This window comes from Neoarius graeffei, chromosome 10, assembly GCF_027579695.1.
Source record: "Neoarius graeffei isolate fNeoGra1 chromosome 10, fNeoGra1.pri, whole genome shotgun sequence".
Taxonomy (NCBI): Eukaryota; Metazoa; Chordata; class Actinopteri; order Siluriformes; family Ariidae; genus Neoarius; species Neoarius graeffei.
The window spans coordinates 15,437,519-15,453,525 of NC_083578.1; the positions used below are offsets into that span (position 1 = coordinate 15,437,519).

A 16,007-nucleotide genomic window follows, 5' to 3' on the forward strand; every position below is an offset into this window, starting at 1 on the left:
AGCAGTGTCTCTGCCCAGGGATTTCAAATAGCATCCTGGTAAACTGTCATTTTGCTTCTTGAAATGGCGTCAAAATCCACGCTACATGTTTCGTAAATACATTCATTCGGTAAACAGGAAGTCGATGTGTGACAGACCTGAAAACGGTAGACACGGTATAGAACCCCAAGCTGAAGCTCGGTACCAAATGTCAAGCAGTTGTGATTTGTAGTTGCTGAGAAAAGTGTTACAAAATTTTCGCAAGTCCACGCTATATGTTTCGTAAATACATTCAGTCGGTAAACAGGAAGTTGATATGGGTTACACCTGAAAATGGCATACACCAGGGCTATTCAAATACATTTGCAGGGGGGCCAAACTAGAAAATTACAAAATTTGAGAGGGCCGGACGGACAATTGACACAAAATTGATATCAGCTTAAGGCAGTTAAAATAGACTATACTAAGGTACATTCATCTCATCTCATTATCTCTAGCCGCTTTATCCTGTTCTACAGGGTCGCAGGCAAGCTGGAGCCTATCCCAGCTGACTACGGACGAAAGGCGGGGTACACCCTGGACAAGTCGCCAGGTCATCACAGGGCTGACACATAGACACAGACAACCATTCACACTCACATTCACACCTACGGTCAATTTAGAGTCACCAGTTAACCTAACCTGCATGTCTTTGGACTGTGGGGGAAACCGGAGCACCCGGAGGAAACCCACGCGGACACGGGGAGAACATGCAAACTCCACACAGAAAGGCCCTCGCCGGCCCCGGGGCTCGAACCCAGGACCTTCTTGCTGTGAGGCGACAGCGCTAACCACTACACCACCGTGCCGCCCACTAAGGTACATAATATATGAAATAAAATAAGGTACATTATTCTTTTCCTTTCCTTTATTATGAAAGCATTCAACATGTTGTAATGATTACAACAAAAGCTTCCCTATGTGCAAAACTGCAAATACTGCATAAGACTTGGGGTGATAAGTATATTAAGAAATATACACAGCTTTTACCCTTAAAACAGTAAACACAAGTAATAGCTTACATAAATTCAGACAATCAAAATAAAGCTGCCATAAGTGCAAACTGCAACTGCAGTTTCAAGTATCAAATCTTATTTGGGGTGATAACATTCAAATATCCCTGAAATATACCTTTAAAACAGCACACATTTTAAAACTAGATCAACATTTCAAGTGTACAGTAAGTAAGTACAAATCTGCTAATTAAAACAATATGCATGGGTGCAAGTACAACCCCGATTCCAAAAAAGTTGGGACAAAGTACAAATTGTAAATAAAAACGGAATGCAATGATGTGGAAGTTTCAAAATTCCATATTTTATTCAGAATAGAACATAGATGACATATCAAATCTTTAAACTGAGAAAATGTATCATTTAAAGAGAAAAATTAGGTGATTTTAAATTTCATGACAACAACACATCTCAAAAAAGTTGGGACAAGGCCATGTTTCCCACTGTGAGACATCCCCTTTTCTCTTTACAACAGTCTGTAAACGTCTGGGGACTGAGGAGACAAGTTGCTCAAGTTTAGGGATAGGAATGTTAACCCATTCTTGTCTAATGTAGGATTCTAGTTGCTCAACTGTCTTAGGTCTTTTTTTGTCGTATCTTCCGTTTTATGCTGCGCCAAATGTTTTCTATGGGTGAAAGATCTGGACTGCAGGCTGGCCAGTTCAGTACCCGGACCCTTCTTCTACGCAGCCATGATGCTGTAATTGATGCAGTATGTGGTTTGGCATTGTCATGTTGGAAAATGCAAGGTCTTCCCTGAAAGAGACGTCGTCTGGATGGGAGCATATGTTGCTCTAGAACCTGGATATACCTTTCAGCATTGATGGTGTCTTTCCAGATGTGTAAGCTGCCCATGCCACACGCACTAATGCAACCCCACACCATCAGAGATGCAGGCTTCTGAACTGAGCACTGATAACAACTTGGGTCGTCCTTCTCCTCTTTAGTCCGAATGACACGGCGTCCCTGATTTCCATAAAGAACTTCACATTTTGATTCGTCTGACCACAGAACAGTTTCCCACTTTGCCACAGTCCATTTTAAATGAGCCTTGGCCCAGAGAAGACGTCTGCGCTTCTGGATCATGTTTAGATACGGCTTCTTCTTTGAACTATAGAGTTTTAGCTGGCAACGGCGGATGGCACGGTGAATTGTGTTCACAGATAATGTTCTCTGGAAATATTCCTGAGCCCATTTTGTGATTTCCAATACAGAAGCATGCCTGTATGTGATGCAGTGCCGTCTAAGGGCCCGAAGATCACGGGCACCCAGTATGGTTTTCCGGCCTTGACCCTTACGCACAGAGATTCTTCCAGATTCTTCCAGATTCTCTGAATCTTTTGATGATATTATGCACTGTAGATGATGATATGTTCAAACTCTTTGCAATTTTACACTGTCGAACTCCTTTCTGATATTGCTCCACTATTTGTCGGCGCAGAATTAGGGGGATTGGTGATCCTCTTCCCATCTTTACTTCTGAGAGCCGCTGCCACTCCAAGATGCTCTTTTTATACCCAGTCATGTTAATGACCTATTGCCAATTGACCTAATGAGTTGCAATTTGGTCCTCCAGCTGTTCCTTTTTTGTGCCTTTAACTTTTCCAGCCTCTTATTGCCCCGGTCCCAACTTTTTTGAGATGTGTTGCTGTCATGAAATTTCAAATGAGCCAATATTTGGCATGAAATTTCAAAATGTCTCACTTTCGACATTTGATATGTTGTCTATGTTCTGTTGTGAATACAATATCAGTTTTTGAGATTTGTAAATTATTGCATTCCGTTTTTATTTACAATTTGTACTTTGTCCCAACTTTTTTGGAATCGGGGTTGTATAAAATTTTCAAAAACCTGAAAAAAGTCTGACAAGGTCAGACGTGCATGGCGCAGCCATACGGGGGGGGGGGGGGGGGGGGGGGGGGGGGGGTGTTACAAAGGGGGGTGAGAGTCTGTCTAATTAAAAAAAATTTTAAATTACAAGTTAAAATGGTTGTCTCTCATGCAAACATTTATAATATTAATAGTTATATGATTTGCATACTCACATCAAATGTTTAATACATTTTAAATAATATTTCAAGTACAAGGCTTGATATTTCAAAACATCTAGCAACTACTAATTTAAAATGTTGAAACAAACATTTTTAATATGCTTTTGCTATGATACCTTTTTTACAATATATACACTGGAATAGCTGTGTTGATTTGGTCGAACAATGTGCTACGTGCGTGAAACATGATATCACACATGTATAACACCATGAAACAACGGGCTAGTCAGGACCGCTCGTCGGTGAGCAGCGTATAAATTGAATGAGTTTTGTGGCGAAGACGAGATGAAAAGGTTTGTCTCGTGCAGAGACTGTACCGCAGTAACCCGGTAATACGCTGAGAGCGAGACAGTGAGAGGGCCACCCCATACCCCCTTATTTATCAGTGAGAGTATGTGACTCAGTGGGAGAAGTGACGGTGATTTGCTCTTGCCATTCTAGCATAATCTGGCTTATATGTGGTACAGTAAGTGCAATTCTCAGGCACTGGGATAACTTCTCATTGCTCAGGCAGCAACGTGTCTTTGCTTTGATTGCATTCATATGAGAAAAGCTCGACTCACATGTGTAGGTGGATCCAAACACTGTCAGTATCAGCACAGCCACTTTCTTAATTGTGGGGTATTTTGCCTGGCGAATATGTGACCCCTCACCGAATCCAGGGACACGTGTCGGCCGAAATGAATCCGAGATAATCGCAAAAGAAGCATTTTTTTTTCGAAATTTGTGATTTTTGTTTTTTTCCATCATGTGCAAGTTGAGATCTTGAAGAATGCAATCAGTATTTCAGATAATAGATTGTTTTGTTGGAAAAGCATACATTTTTTGTTGCAAATTGTCTCGTTTTTGTCAGGACTGTAGCCTGCTGGGGGGTGTGGGTAAATTACCATATGGGCCATTCACATGATGATTTAAGTCTTTTGTTTTTTTTCGCGAATCAGCTGTATGATACGGGCTGAGCGCATGGCTACTTAGCTGCATACAGGCATGTAATTTCACTATGGAATGAGTTACTAAACAGAGCGCAGAGGAGCTGAAACACCGCGAAGCAAACAGACACACGGTATTTACATCGGAGATAACCATTTCTAGCAAAAAAACCCACAACCTCGTTTTCCAGATTGAATGGAATACTTGAATGATCGGATGATACACGGACCGTTCTAGGATTACATTCCATCGGAGGCATTGGTGTGTGCAAGGCGCCGTTTCTCTTTCTGATGGGGTGAGTTTATTAATCTAAGGCTGTGTGGTTATTTTTGCATGTAACGGAGAGTGTTGTGGTTTGGTTAAGCCTAGGTCACAACCGGACGTACGATTTTTTGGCTGTGTGATTTTTGGCGTTTCCCAAATCGCTGCGTTTTTTTTTTGTTCATGGAGAAAGATGCGCGTTGGCTGTAAGTTTGTCTTGCAACCTGAAAAAAACGTAAGCGCCCGTAGAGTTTGTTTGACATGACAAAGAACCTCTGCGGCTGGTCTGCGGCTCGAAAATCAGCACATCACACGCGCGCTCTCGTGCGTTTCATGCGCTCTCTCCGTGCGTTTCTTGCGTTTTTTGCATGTAGACCGGCCGTAGGAGCGCGTACTGTACGGCCGGTTGTGACCGAGGCTTTACATGAAACTAGCGTTGTGTTAGTTGTGTCATCATCGTGCTATCTTTCTTTCTTATGGTGTGAGTAATTTTTCAACCACAAAACGTTAAAGTATACTTTAGGACTTATTTTTGTACTTCATAATTGTGTTGGGCATACTTTGCATGGAAGGAAAATTGACGTGGTGATCTTTGTTTACATGAAAGTAGTATCGTGCTAGCTCGTAGGGGGTAGGGCTTTCCTTAATGTCATGCAAATGAGCACTATTATGTGCCCGCCCTACACCCAGAGTAACTGAGATAGAAAACTTTGAGGGTGATTTTCTCCCTTTTCTGTTTTAAGAAGTATACACTTTCAAAAGGCCACACATTCTTCAAATATTGTCAGATCTCCACATGGAAGGCATCACTGGAAAGCTTAGAAACTGTACTTTCTGAATCTGTCAATAACTCAAAATGCCCCTGGGTGGACATGTGTCCCTGGATTCTGTGATCTGCCACATATGGTTACACCAAAAGTCTACTGGACCTTCAGACTGCAAGTGCAGTTTCAAAGCAAGTGAAGACTGGATATCAATCATTTCTAGCTGAAGAGCACTCTCATCAATGTTAAGCCTCGGTCACAACCGGACGTACGATTTTTTGGCGTTTCCCAAATCGCTGCGGTTTTTTTTGTTCGTGGAGAAAGACGCACGTTGGCCGTAAGTTTGTCTTGCAACCTGAAAAAAACGTAAGCGCCCGTAGAGTTTGTTTGACATGACAAAGAACCTCTGCGGCCGGTCTGCGGCCAGTCTACGGCTCGAAAATCAGCACGTCACACGCGCGCCCTCCGTGCGTTTCACGCGCGTTTTTTTGTACGTAGACCGGCCGTAGGAGCACGTACGGCCGGTTGTGACCGAGGCATTAGGCATCATCTCTTTGGCCCAATCCCAATTCTAATTTCTACCCCTACCCCTACCCCTTCCCCTCCCCCTTGGCCCTTCCCCTTGAAACTGAGCTACAAGGGATAGGGCTTGAAATTCAACCCCTACGTATTGGGATAGCCCTTCAACGATCGCATACGTCATTGCATACCTCCGTCAGCGTTTACGTTAGCAAAACGCGACCAAATGCGTCATTGGCTGCGACCAGCCGCTACAGTCAGAGCCAGAAATCTCTGCTGGCAGGGTGTGATTTGTTAACTAACACCACTGAATGGGATATCTTTGGCGCTTCGTGCACCACATCCGACAGAATGAGGTGTCAGAACACTCATGTAAACAATAAAAGCGAGAATAACAGAACAAAACGTACGCAGTCAAGCAACCGAAAACAATACTCACTCCCAAAGCTTTTTAGCAGCAGCTTGGATTTCAGAAATCGCTGCTCATTCTCAGCTCGAAAGCGAATCAAGCGGCGTGTTTCCTCTGGATAACAACTTAAAACACATAAATAATGGAGAAAATACATTTATGACAATCTTTCGCCGCGGGAACCGCCATCTTTCTGAAATCCGCATGAAATCTCGCTGAAATCCGCATGGCATTGTGGGAAATCACTCAAACCCCTTCGTTCAGAGTCAGCTCCAGGAAAATCTCCGTTTGGAGGGGTACAGAAGCCCTACCCCTTCCCCTACCCCTCCGCGTTAACTGGGATTGGGATACCCCTACCCCTTCACGTGAACGCGCAAAATGGAGGGGAAGGGCCAAGGGGTTGGTCCAAGGGGTGAAATGGGATTCGGCCTTTAACTTTTGCAATGAAGTTTGAGTCATGGTTTATTGAGAATGGATCGCGAGTAAACTGCATAACCTCCATTGGGAGACTAAAGCCCTGAAATCTCTCACTGAAGTTTTCAGTCAGTTTTGTCATGAATTCAATCATAGTTGACATGACGTGTGCCCCTGGCGTACTGCTCAAACATGCACGATGTGTAAAGTGCATCAACTTGTTTGTGGTTGGGTCAGACACAAAGACATTTAGCTTTGTTTTGAAAGCACACAATCTCTCAACCAAATCTGCAATACATTTCTCTCGCCCCTGTAACTCTGAATTTAGCGAGTTTAAGTGTCCGTAAGTGTCACAGAGGAAGTGAACATGTGCCATAAACTGTTCATCAAGCATGCGCTCCAAGAAATGAGCCGCTCGTTTGTGTTTACATGTGCGAAGGAAAGAAATAACCTCATTGCGGAGATCACAGAGACGATCCAAAACTTTTCCTTTACTAAGCCACTGGACATCGCAATGAGCCAGTAAGTTAGCGAGCGTGCTCAGCAGAAGTCTCATCAAGCAACAGACGGAAAAGACGATGCTGAAGGCTTGAGGTTGAGCGGATAAAGTTGGCGATGCTTGTGACCGTGTCCATAGTGTTTTTTAATTCACCGCTGAGCTTCGCACACAATACAGACTCGTGAATAATGCAGTGTAAAAACTGCATCTGAGGCGCAACAGCTGGCAGTCTGGCTGCTAGTCCTTGCACTCTTCTGAGCACAGCTGGTGCTCCATCCGTTACTAGCAAGCAAACTTTTTGTAAATCCAGTTTATGCTCATTGAAAAACGCGACAACGTTTTGAAACAGTACTTCTCCTGTCGTATGTCCCTCCAGTGGAATGATGCTGCGTTCATGTGCTATGGGAAGATATTTTCCAGTTGGGAAGTGGTATTTACCAGTGTGTTGTGTTCACATGCTTTTGTTGCTGTTGACAAATTAAAGATGGTGGACCAGATTCAGAATCAGGCCTGTTATTTGGCTAAAACAATTATAGATTGCCTTCATCAGCTGCAGCAGGAATACGAGTTATCAAAAGTCAAAAGGTAAATAATGCTGAATATTTCCTGATCATGACAAGTAGAGATTTTCTTAACACATTGAATGCCACGCAGTTTTTGGAAATTTGGCTGTAGCCACAATGAGAGTAGCCAGTATCTAGATCATTGTTGGCGTTCTTTGGACAGCCACAGAATATTTTGTATTAGGCTATAATATACATATTATAATAATATAATATACATAACATGACTCGTTTAAAAGGTGAGAGTCAGCTTTCCGTAGGTGAAAACCACTTCTTTCTTGGTTCATAAGCTCGTCTTGTACCGCTCGCCGCCATGTTGAAAAGGTTAAAGTTCATCTCATCTCGGCAACTCGTGTATCAAAATTTTCTACGAGTTGCCCAGTGGAAAATACCACAAGAGGGGGCGTTCATGTGTGCTTTCCATGTCGGCGTTTGGTATTTACCATAATTCCCATAGCACATGAACGCACCATGAGTCCCAGAAGCTCCTCACGAAAGCCAAGTCCATTGTAAAACCTCACATAAACGCACATCTGGGCCACATCTGTCGATTCGTCAATAGCAATGAACATCAGCTCCGTTTTTTGGATGTTTTCCAGTAGTTTATCAAATACATCCTTTGCTAGTAGATCCACTCGACGAAGAGCTGAGGTGTCTGACAGTGGTACTTTTTTTAATAGATGAGGACATGTTGTCTTTCATTTTTTGGTTAACAATCATTTCATCAACAACCGCCAGCATGCAGTCTTTAATAGTCTCCGACTCGGTGAAGGGTCTCTTTTTTTTTCTTGTCAGTATCCACGCCACTCGTAGAGATGCGATAAAAGCTCTCTCTTGTTCTGTGCAAAAGCCACCAACTGCACGCTGACTTTGTTCAAAAGAAGTTACCAGTCTGTCTATTCTCCTTCGTCTCTCCTCAGAGCCCTCTCGGTATTGCTCAGAAAATGAAGCACGTTTTGTTGTAAAATGTCTCTTCACGTTGTACTCTTTGGCCACAGCTACGGATTCGTCGCACAATAAACACACAGGTCTATCGCTTGCCGTAGTTGGCAAAGTAAATAAGTACTTTTCAGTCCATTCGCTTTGAAATTTACGGTTTTCTCTGTCAACTTTGCGATGTTGCTTGGACAGCACCATGTTGCCACTGCTGTAGCTGCATGGAGTGTGTCACATCGCGAGAATGAGTGTTTGTCAGCACGGAGACAACCTGTACTCTGATCTGTGCCAGAGCGGTAGAGAAAACTGTGCAGATACGTAGATGTTTTTTTTGTTGTTTTTTTTTTTTTTTAAATCTGCTGCAGGCCGGATTAAATTTCAATCGGGCCAATTTCGCCCCCAGGCCGCTATTTGGATAGGCCTGGCATACACGGTAGGTATAGAACCCCAAGCTGAAGCTCGGTACCAAATATCAAGCAGTTATGATTTGTAGTTGCTGAGAAAAGTGTTACGAAAATTTTGTAAATCCACGCTATATGTTTTGTAAACACATTCAGTCGGTAAACAGGAAGTCGATGTGCGACAGACCTGAAAATAGTACACACAGTACAGAACCCCAAGCTGAAGTTTGGTACCAAGTGACTATGATTTGTGGTTGCTGAGAAAAAGGTTGTTTCAGATGGAAGGAGATATGGACGGATGGACAGAGCTAAATAAACCAGTACACCCCACACACACACACTTTGGAGCGGGGGTATAAATTTTTTTTTTTTTTTTAAAGTGCACCTTAGCTTTTATTCAAACGCAAATTTGCCATAATTTAATGGATCAGCTGACAATCTGCTGTGCTCACAGCAAACTGCAACTAGGTGAAGATCAAACTAACCAAGCAGGTCATAATGATCCATCATTGCGACATCCAGGGCTCGAAATTAACTTTTTTTCTTTGTGTCCCCCAGTGGTCCCAAATTCTGTGTTGTATTGTCCTGAATGGAAGCAATAGTGTCCCCATTTTTTTTCCTCTCTGAAATAACCAGTGGTTAATATTATCATATGAAGTTACTATTATATTTGTAACTATGCGATTTTGAACCCTTTATATCATTTTTACAATAAGTCACAAGCGACACATGTCCTATACATCATCTACTTCAAAATTACAGTTATTGCATTTTCAGTTTATTAAACTTTGGCGATCTCACTGTATGAATAGATACCCGTTTATTTAAAGGGGCCAACTAGCTCATTCAGAAAATGTTTCAACTCCCTACATCTGCAGTACACTTTAGTTGAAAATAAGACCCCTTTTATGTTCATTTCATCTACTTATACCTTGAATATCTGTTGGCACTTATAAGGCCAACTTATAATTTTCACCATGACCGCTATCCATTTTTATGAACTTTCCGTTATCCATTACCGTTATCCATTTTTATGAACTTTCCGTTATCCATTACCGTTATCCATTTTTATGAACTTTCGCTGCCGAAACGTGGGTGCAAATGTTAGCAACATCAACATAGTGGCAGGTCCGAGCCTAGCTGTGCTGCTGACTGACTAAACTTTCTGAACTAGAAAGACACCAAGAAAACTCACTTATTCTGTTGAACGGTATCTTCCGTCAATATCATCCACATCATTCCTGTTGTATTTTATAACGTGTCTAACAGTGTTCATTAAGTTCATTCAGTTGCTAGCGTTGCCTGCAGACCAGGCGATGACACTTTGGATCCTGAAGGTCCCGGAGACGCTATGTCTGGGCTTTCAGTTTCTTCCCCACGGTCGGTCCGCTTCAACCACTTCAGCATTTTTGTTCTGGCAAGAGTCGGCGCAGCGTGTGCGGTAGCAATTCCATTCCAAGTCCATATAATGCAGACTCCGGCCGAAGATTCTAGAACAGAATGCGCTGCTCTGTAGCCTACGGATGCAGGTGCATCGAAAGTGTAGCTACTATGTATTTTTCGCTGTTAACGTTTTAAAATTAAAATTGACAAATTAGGTGAATGTCTACGTATGTGTTACGGCTTTGTAAATAATATTAATGTAGAACTTTTTTTCTAGATCTATTTTTTTCCATTGTCCCGGGATTGTCCCAGATATGATAATTTTGTGTCCCGATGACATTTTTTATGGTCCCCGGGACGTCGGGACACCGTTAGTTTCGAGCGCTGGCGACATCCTCCTGAAAACATCCAGCTGTAGCATCTATTTACTATCCGTAGCCTCACAACTGATTTACAACAGATTCAGTGATGCAAATGATCATACTGGCCTTGATACATCTTATGCGCCTTCATAGTTCTATTACTCAAAATACCGGCATGGCATGCAGGAGGTAGAATTATGCCTTTATAATTCGTAGTACACGTTAAGTGCAGAATTAACTCGTCAATCCGAACCTGCACTTGTCGGTTTCTGGATTAAAATGTGGGCATTATTTTGTTAATTCAAGAAAATGTGAGTACAAAAAAAAAGCTTGTTCTGCAAAAGCTTTGAGAAGCCATGACCTAGATTTAATATCGTGCATAGAAATTAATATATGGTGTACATGAAATATATATTTTAAAAAAATCTGTGGCCTTTCGATAGCTGTGTACAAAACATCAATAATTACTCAGGGAAATATGTTTCAGCGCTGCATTAAAAATGTTTCTTCTATTACAGACAAGTGTCTGTCTATCTATATATATATATATCACACATATACACTACCATTCAAAAGTTTGGGGTCACTTTGAAATGTCCTTATTTTTGAAAGAAAAGCACTGTTCTTTTCAATGAAGATCACTTTAAACTAATCAGAAATCCACTCTATACATTGCTAATGTGGTAAATGACTATTCTAGCTGCAAATGTCTGGTTTTTGGTGCAATATCTCCATAGGTGTATAGAGGCCCATTTCCAGCAACTCTCACTCCAGTGTTCTAATGGTACAATGTGTTTGCTCATTGCCTCAGAAGGCTAATGGATGATTAGAAAACCCTTGTACAATCATGTTAGCACAGCTGAAAACAGTTGAGCTCTTTAGAGAAGCTATAAAACTGACCTTCCTTTGAGCAGATTGAGTTTCTGGAGCATCACATTTGTGGGGTCGATTAAATGCTCAAAATGGCCAGAAAAATGCCTTGACTATATTTTCTATTCATTTTACAACTTATGGTGGTAAATAAAAGTGCGACTTTTCATGGAAAACACAAAATTGTCTGGGTGACCCCAAACTTTTGAACGGTAGTGTAAAAAAAAAAAAAAAATCATACACACTGTATAATACTGTACCTCCTCTAAAGAAATGACTGAATCAACACAAAGGTTTGGCATGTGGATGGAGAGTCTGTCTCCATCACTGATGTGAGGTTGGCTCTTCAGTAGCCCGATACACACATCGTAACGCTCCAGTGCCTCCTCCATGTCACCCTAGAATTCAGAACAAATGCAACAGATGTGTTTGGAAAACACAATGCACTCAGCTTATTGGGACCATGTCTAAGCATTCACATTCTGAGCTCGTATAGTGAACGCAATACTGAAAATTATGATGCATATGAACTCAAAGGAATAAAGAAGAACGAAGATAAGCATCAAGGGCTTGACATTAAGGACTGCCCGATTGCCCGGGGCAAGTGAAACATGCATTCGGGCAAGTGGGATACGTCCCCGACATGCCCGACCGGGCAAGTTGGAATGAGCATATATTACGAACTAGCACCACACAATTTAGGCTTTTTCATCTGTTATTTCAGTCCTTAAAAGCGTCCCTCACTACGTATCCGCCATTATGTCTTGGCTGTTTTCTTACTCTTGGTTTCATTTACTGCTTTGCAAGTTATTTTATATTTCCCCCCGCTGTTGTAGTATGGTACGCGTACTGTTTCGACCCCTTGTGCATGACGTCACGCATCACGTGATAATTACAGCTGGGGTCAGACAGACACCGTCTCTCATGAAAGCAAGGCTTAATCTGTCTTCAATATGGTTTAATTTTTGCGCTGTTTTTGCTTGTTCAAACAGAGAAATAGATAAAAGGCATTACCGTCTCCCCGCTATCGAGAAAAATGTTAACAAACAGAAGCAAATGCTTCAAGAACAACGAGGAAATGAGTGGTTAAAGAATACAAGGAGAGGAGCTCAGCTTGAAAACCCCAGAGAAATTCACAATTGTATTTAAAATGTCTTTTACAAAAACAGAAAGTCGGACGTGAGGATGGAAGCGTTTGCTTAAGAATACAGGGTGTCTCAAAAAAATGTACTCACACTTTAACTGTCCCTAACATGCTGCCTTTTTTGTGTTGCAGGTGTAATTAATTAATCACAGCATGGCAGGAAATTATCGCACCAAACCAAGAACAATTGATGCATTGAAATTGGAAATTGAAAGACAATGTCGCGATGTTCCTAATGACCTGTTTCGTGACGTTTGCGAATCCCTTGGTGCGCGTTATCAGCGTTGTCTGGACAATAATGGTCATCAATTTGAACATTTGCGAACATGATTCTTCAATTACATTTGTCTTCTGCATTCAAAGCTATTCCATTTCACTCTATGTTCATAAATAAAGGTTTTCTCGTCATTCAAAGTGTGAGTACATTTTTTTGAGACACACTGTAGTTTTATTTTTTTCTGCTCGCATTCGAGTTAGCGCCTTCATAAAAGTGTCTGATTTTCTTATGGGTGGAGCCGCTTCCTTATTCGACACAGAAAACCCAGATTGGTTTCAAACAACTCGGGCATAAAAAAAAAAAAATGACTCAACAAGGAGCGACATGCGCGATAAATCGATAAAGAACAGAACAGATTAAGAGCAGAGAGAGCTGGAGATTTGTTTCTGTTATCAGAGGAGCACAGTCATGTGCAAAATATTTATATATATATATATTTTTTCGTTGCATCATCCACCTCTAAGTTTACTTTAAAAAACAAAAAAACATGCTGCGTCGTGACAGACCGGCTACATTGATTCAGTTACAGGTTGCCAGGTCTGTATAAAACACCCACAACTTGCACACTAAATCATTTTAAACTCAAACATTATCCTGTCTGTCATGACGCAGCACGTTTTGTTTTTTTTTAAACCTCGAGGTGCATGATATAACCAAAAAAAACCCCGATATATAAATATTCTCAAACACAGTACTGTTCAAAAGTCTTGGCACCCTATTGTTTTCTTCATATAAATGGTGTTATAGATTTCTATTTTATGATTTCTACATTATCGAGTAATGAACCTACAGTCTAAGATAGTGTTATACACAAACACACTGAACTTTACAACAGCTGCATGCATGTGAAATGGAAATAAATCGACTAAGACAGGAAAAACTATTTTGGATAAAATTGTTACTGTCCGTCACAAGTAAAAAATAACCAATAACCAAACTTAATCTCAATGTGTGAGCTTCATTTTATGTTGCAATTCACAACTATTCTATAGTTTTCCTAAAAAAAAAAAAAAGTAGTACTCGCAAAATAGGGGGAAAGTGGATTTTTAAAAGTTAATATCAAGCCCTGACATCAGGACCACTTTTGTATCTGTCACCTGAAAAGCAAGGTGCCGAGCTTTGAGCCAGTGCACTCTGACAGCGAAGGACAGCCAGTCTCGCTCGAAGATGTCTGCCTGAGAGGAAGCCATGATCAGCATGTACAGATCAGTCAGGAAGCGGCTCTCCTGGCTGTCTAGCTCGCTGTGATCACCCCCGTGCCCTGACACACTCCTCCTCTGAGACACTGGTAAGACAACATAAACCACAATGCTGTTGAATTCTCCATTTCATTTAACAACATTGACCTTTAAGTCATAAAAATATAACCATTAGAAAATTGCTCTTATATAAGAAAAAAAAAAAAAAAAACTTTGAGAGGTGCTGTTATAGGAAAACAGCTCTGGGTTGGTAACAGTAAGAGCTGATGCAGAGCCGCATGTCATAGGCCCTGTTCACATCTGGTACTGATGTCCACCTCGAGTGATCAGATCACAAGTGGACAGCCGAGACGCATAGCTGTGCAGACCAGGCGATATGAATGCTTCTCTGTGATCGGATTTCATACATCGATTCCACTTGAGAAAGGCTGCCACACACATTTATTACGCCTGTTTGGTGCTGATGCTGTTATTAATGTAATAATAAAAACTAGGAGAGTCATTCATACTCCTGTGTTGCATTTCAATTTGAACTGCATAAGATAATTAGTGTATCTTGGTTAATTATAGATAGTTAATTTTATTCCGTCCCAAACAGGACAACTGTCAAAGTAACACTATGCTGAGCAGCTATAAACCCAAATATGCTCACTAGGGTACAACCTACTATACATCATGCACTATGGTGCTGTGAAAAAGTATTCGCCCGCCCCCGCTGATTTCTTTCCATTTTTGGTTGTCACATTTAAAGGACCCATGGCATGGTGGTTTGTTGATGCTTTAAACGGGCTCGTGGAGGTTTCCGGATGTTATATCCGCAGCCTTTCTCGAAATGAACCCTCGGCACGTAAATATAGCCTCCTGGGAGAAAGCCCCATTTCAGCGCTTTTCCCAGTGCGTCGTTTTGCTAATGAGAAGCAGGAGGCGGGGAAGGGTAGAGGGTGGGGGCGGGTCTTATCATTAATATTCATGACATGTAAACGTGTTACCTCTGATTGGCTAACAGCACTGTGACGCTACCTCCAATGGGTCAGAACAAGCGGATGTGGGTGTCTTACTATGGCGAGAGAGAAGGAACAAACCACGAAGGGAAAAATACCGCGCGCTGACGTCATTAAGGTGCGACGCGAGGAAATAAAATAAATTCAACAAATGTTTGGGTTTTTACTGAACAAACAAACAAATAAAATGAACGAGTGACTTAAAAAAAAAAGAATGTGGGTGTCTTTGTAAAAACTGTTTTGATTGGCTATTATAACAGAGCATGCTGCATGCTTTTTGGTTTTGGAGCGCAGAGTACCTGGCTAACTGCAGGAAGCGGTTAGCTGCACAGCTAATGTAGCCATTGCTAGGCTAACGTGGCACCGATTTTAAAACACGGCAAAACGACTTAACAGTTCTACACTTACTTGTTCGGTGTTTGTTGCTGATGCGGCAGGGATGCTTGGTACGGACCCAGGCTTCAGTGACAGTTGATGTGCAAAACCTGCCCTGTACTGTCCCAAGTTGTGGAAACATTCCTCAGGAAAATGCTTCCGACAAACATACACCGTCTTAGGTAGACTTGACGGCGTATTATTGAAGTAAATAAAATTAAGCCACTGCGTCTTCAGGGGCTCTCCCGTCGGCAGTAAAAACAGACTCTTTTCTGTGTTGTCACATCCATGTACAGCGCAACTTCCATGTTTGGTGGCAACTTTTGAGCTGGGCGGGCAATCCATACAGTGGGTGGGAATCCAGAGGGGGGGCGTGGGGATCATCTCCCTTGCTGACGTAGGCAAGGGAAGAGTTTATCAACGCGCCGTTTTGACGCGCCATTCTCAAATGTTGGGCATAGTTTGGTTTACACATTATGAAATTTCTAGCCACTGGGGTGACTTAAGAAGGTCAGAGGAACTCATTTTAACGTTAAAAAACCTCAAAGTGAAAATTTCATGCCATGGGACCTTTAAACGTTTTAGGTCATCCAACTAAGTCTAATATAAGATAAAGAC

The 16,007-nt window shown here is 41.8% G+C and overlaps 1 protein-coding gene across 4 annotated transcripts in view; it reads right to left on the reverse strand.

Moving 5' to 3' along the window:
- Positions 1-16,007, reverse strand: part of cabin1 (calcineurin binding protein 1) — a 210,975-nt gene that overhangs the window by 164,559 nt on the left and 30,409 nt on the right. For all 4 annotated transcript variants that reach the window (XM_060931349.1, XM_060931348.1, XM_060931347.1 and 1 more), the window contains exons 14-15: positions 13,912-14,099; positions 11,654-11,791 (exon numbers count right to left, since the gene is read on the reverse strand). In XM_060931349.1, the coding sequence (XP_060787332.1) occupies positions 11,654-11,791; positions 13,912-14,099 (326 nt within the window). The remainder of the gene's footprint in view (positions 1-11,653; positions 11,792-13,911; positions 14,100-16,007) is intronic.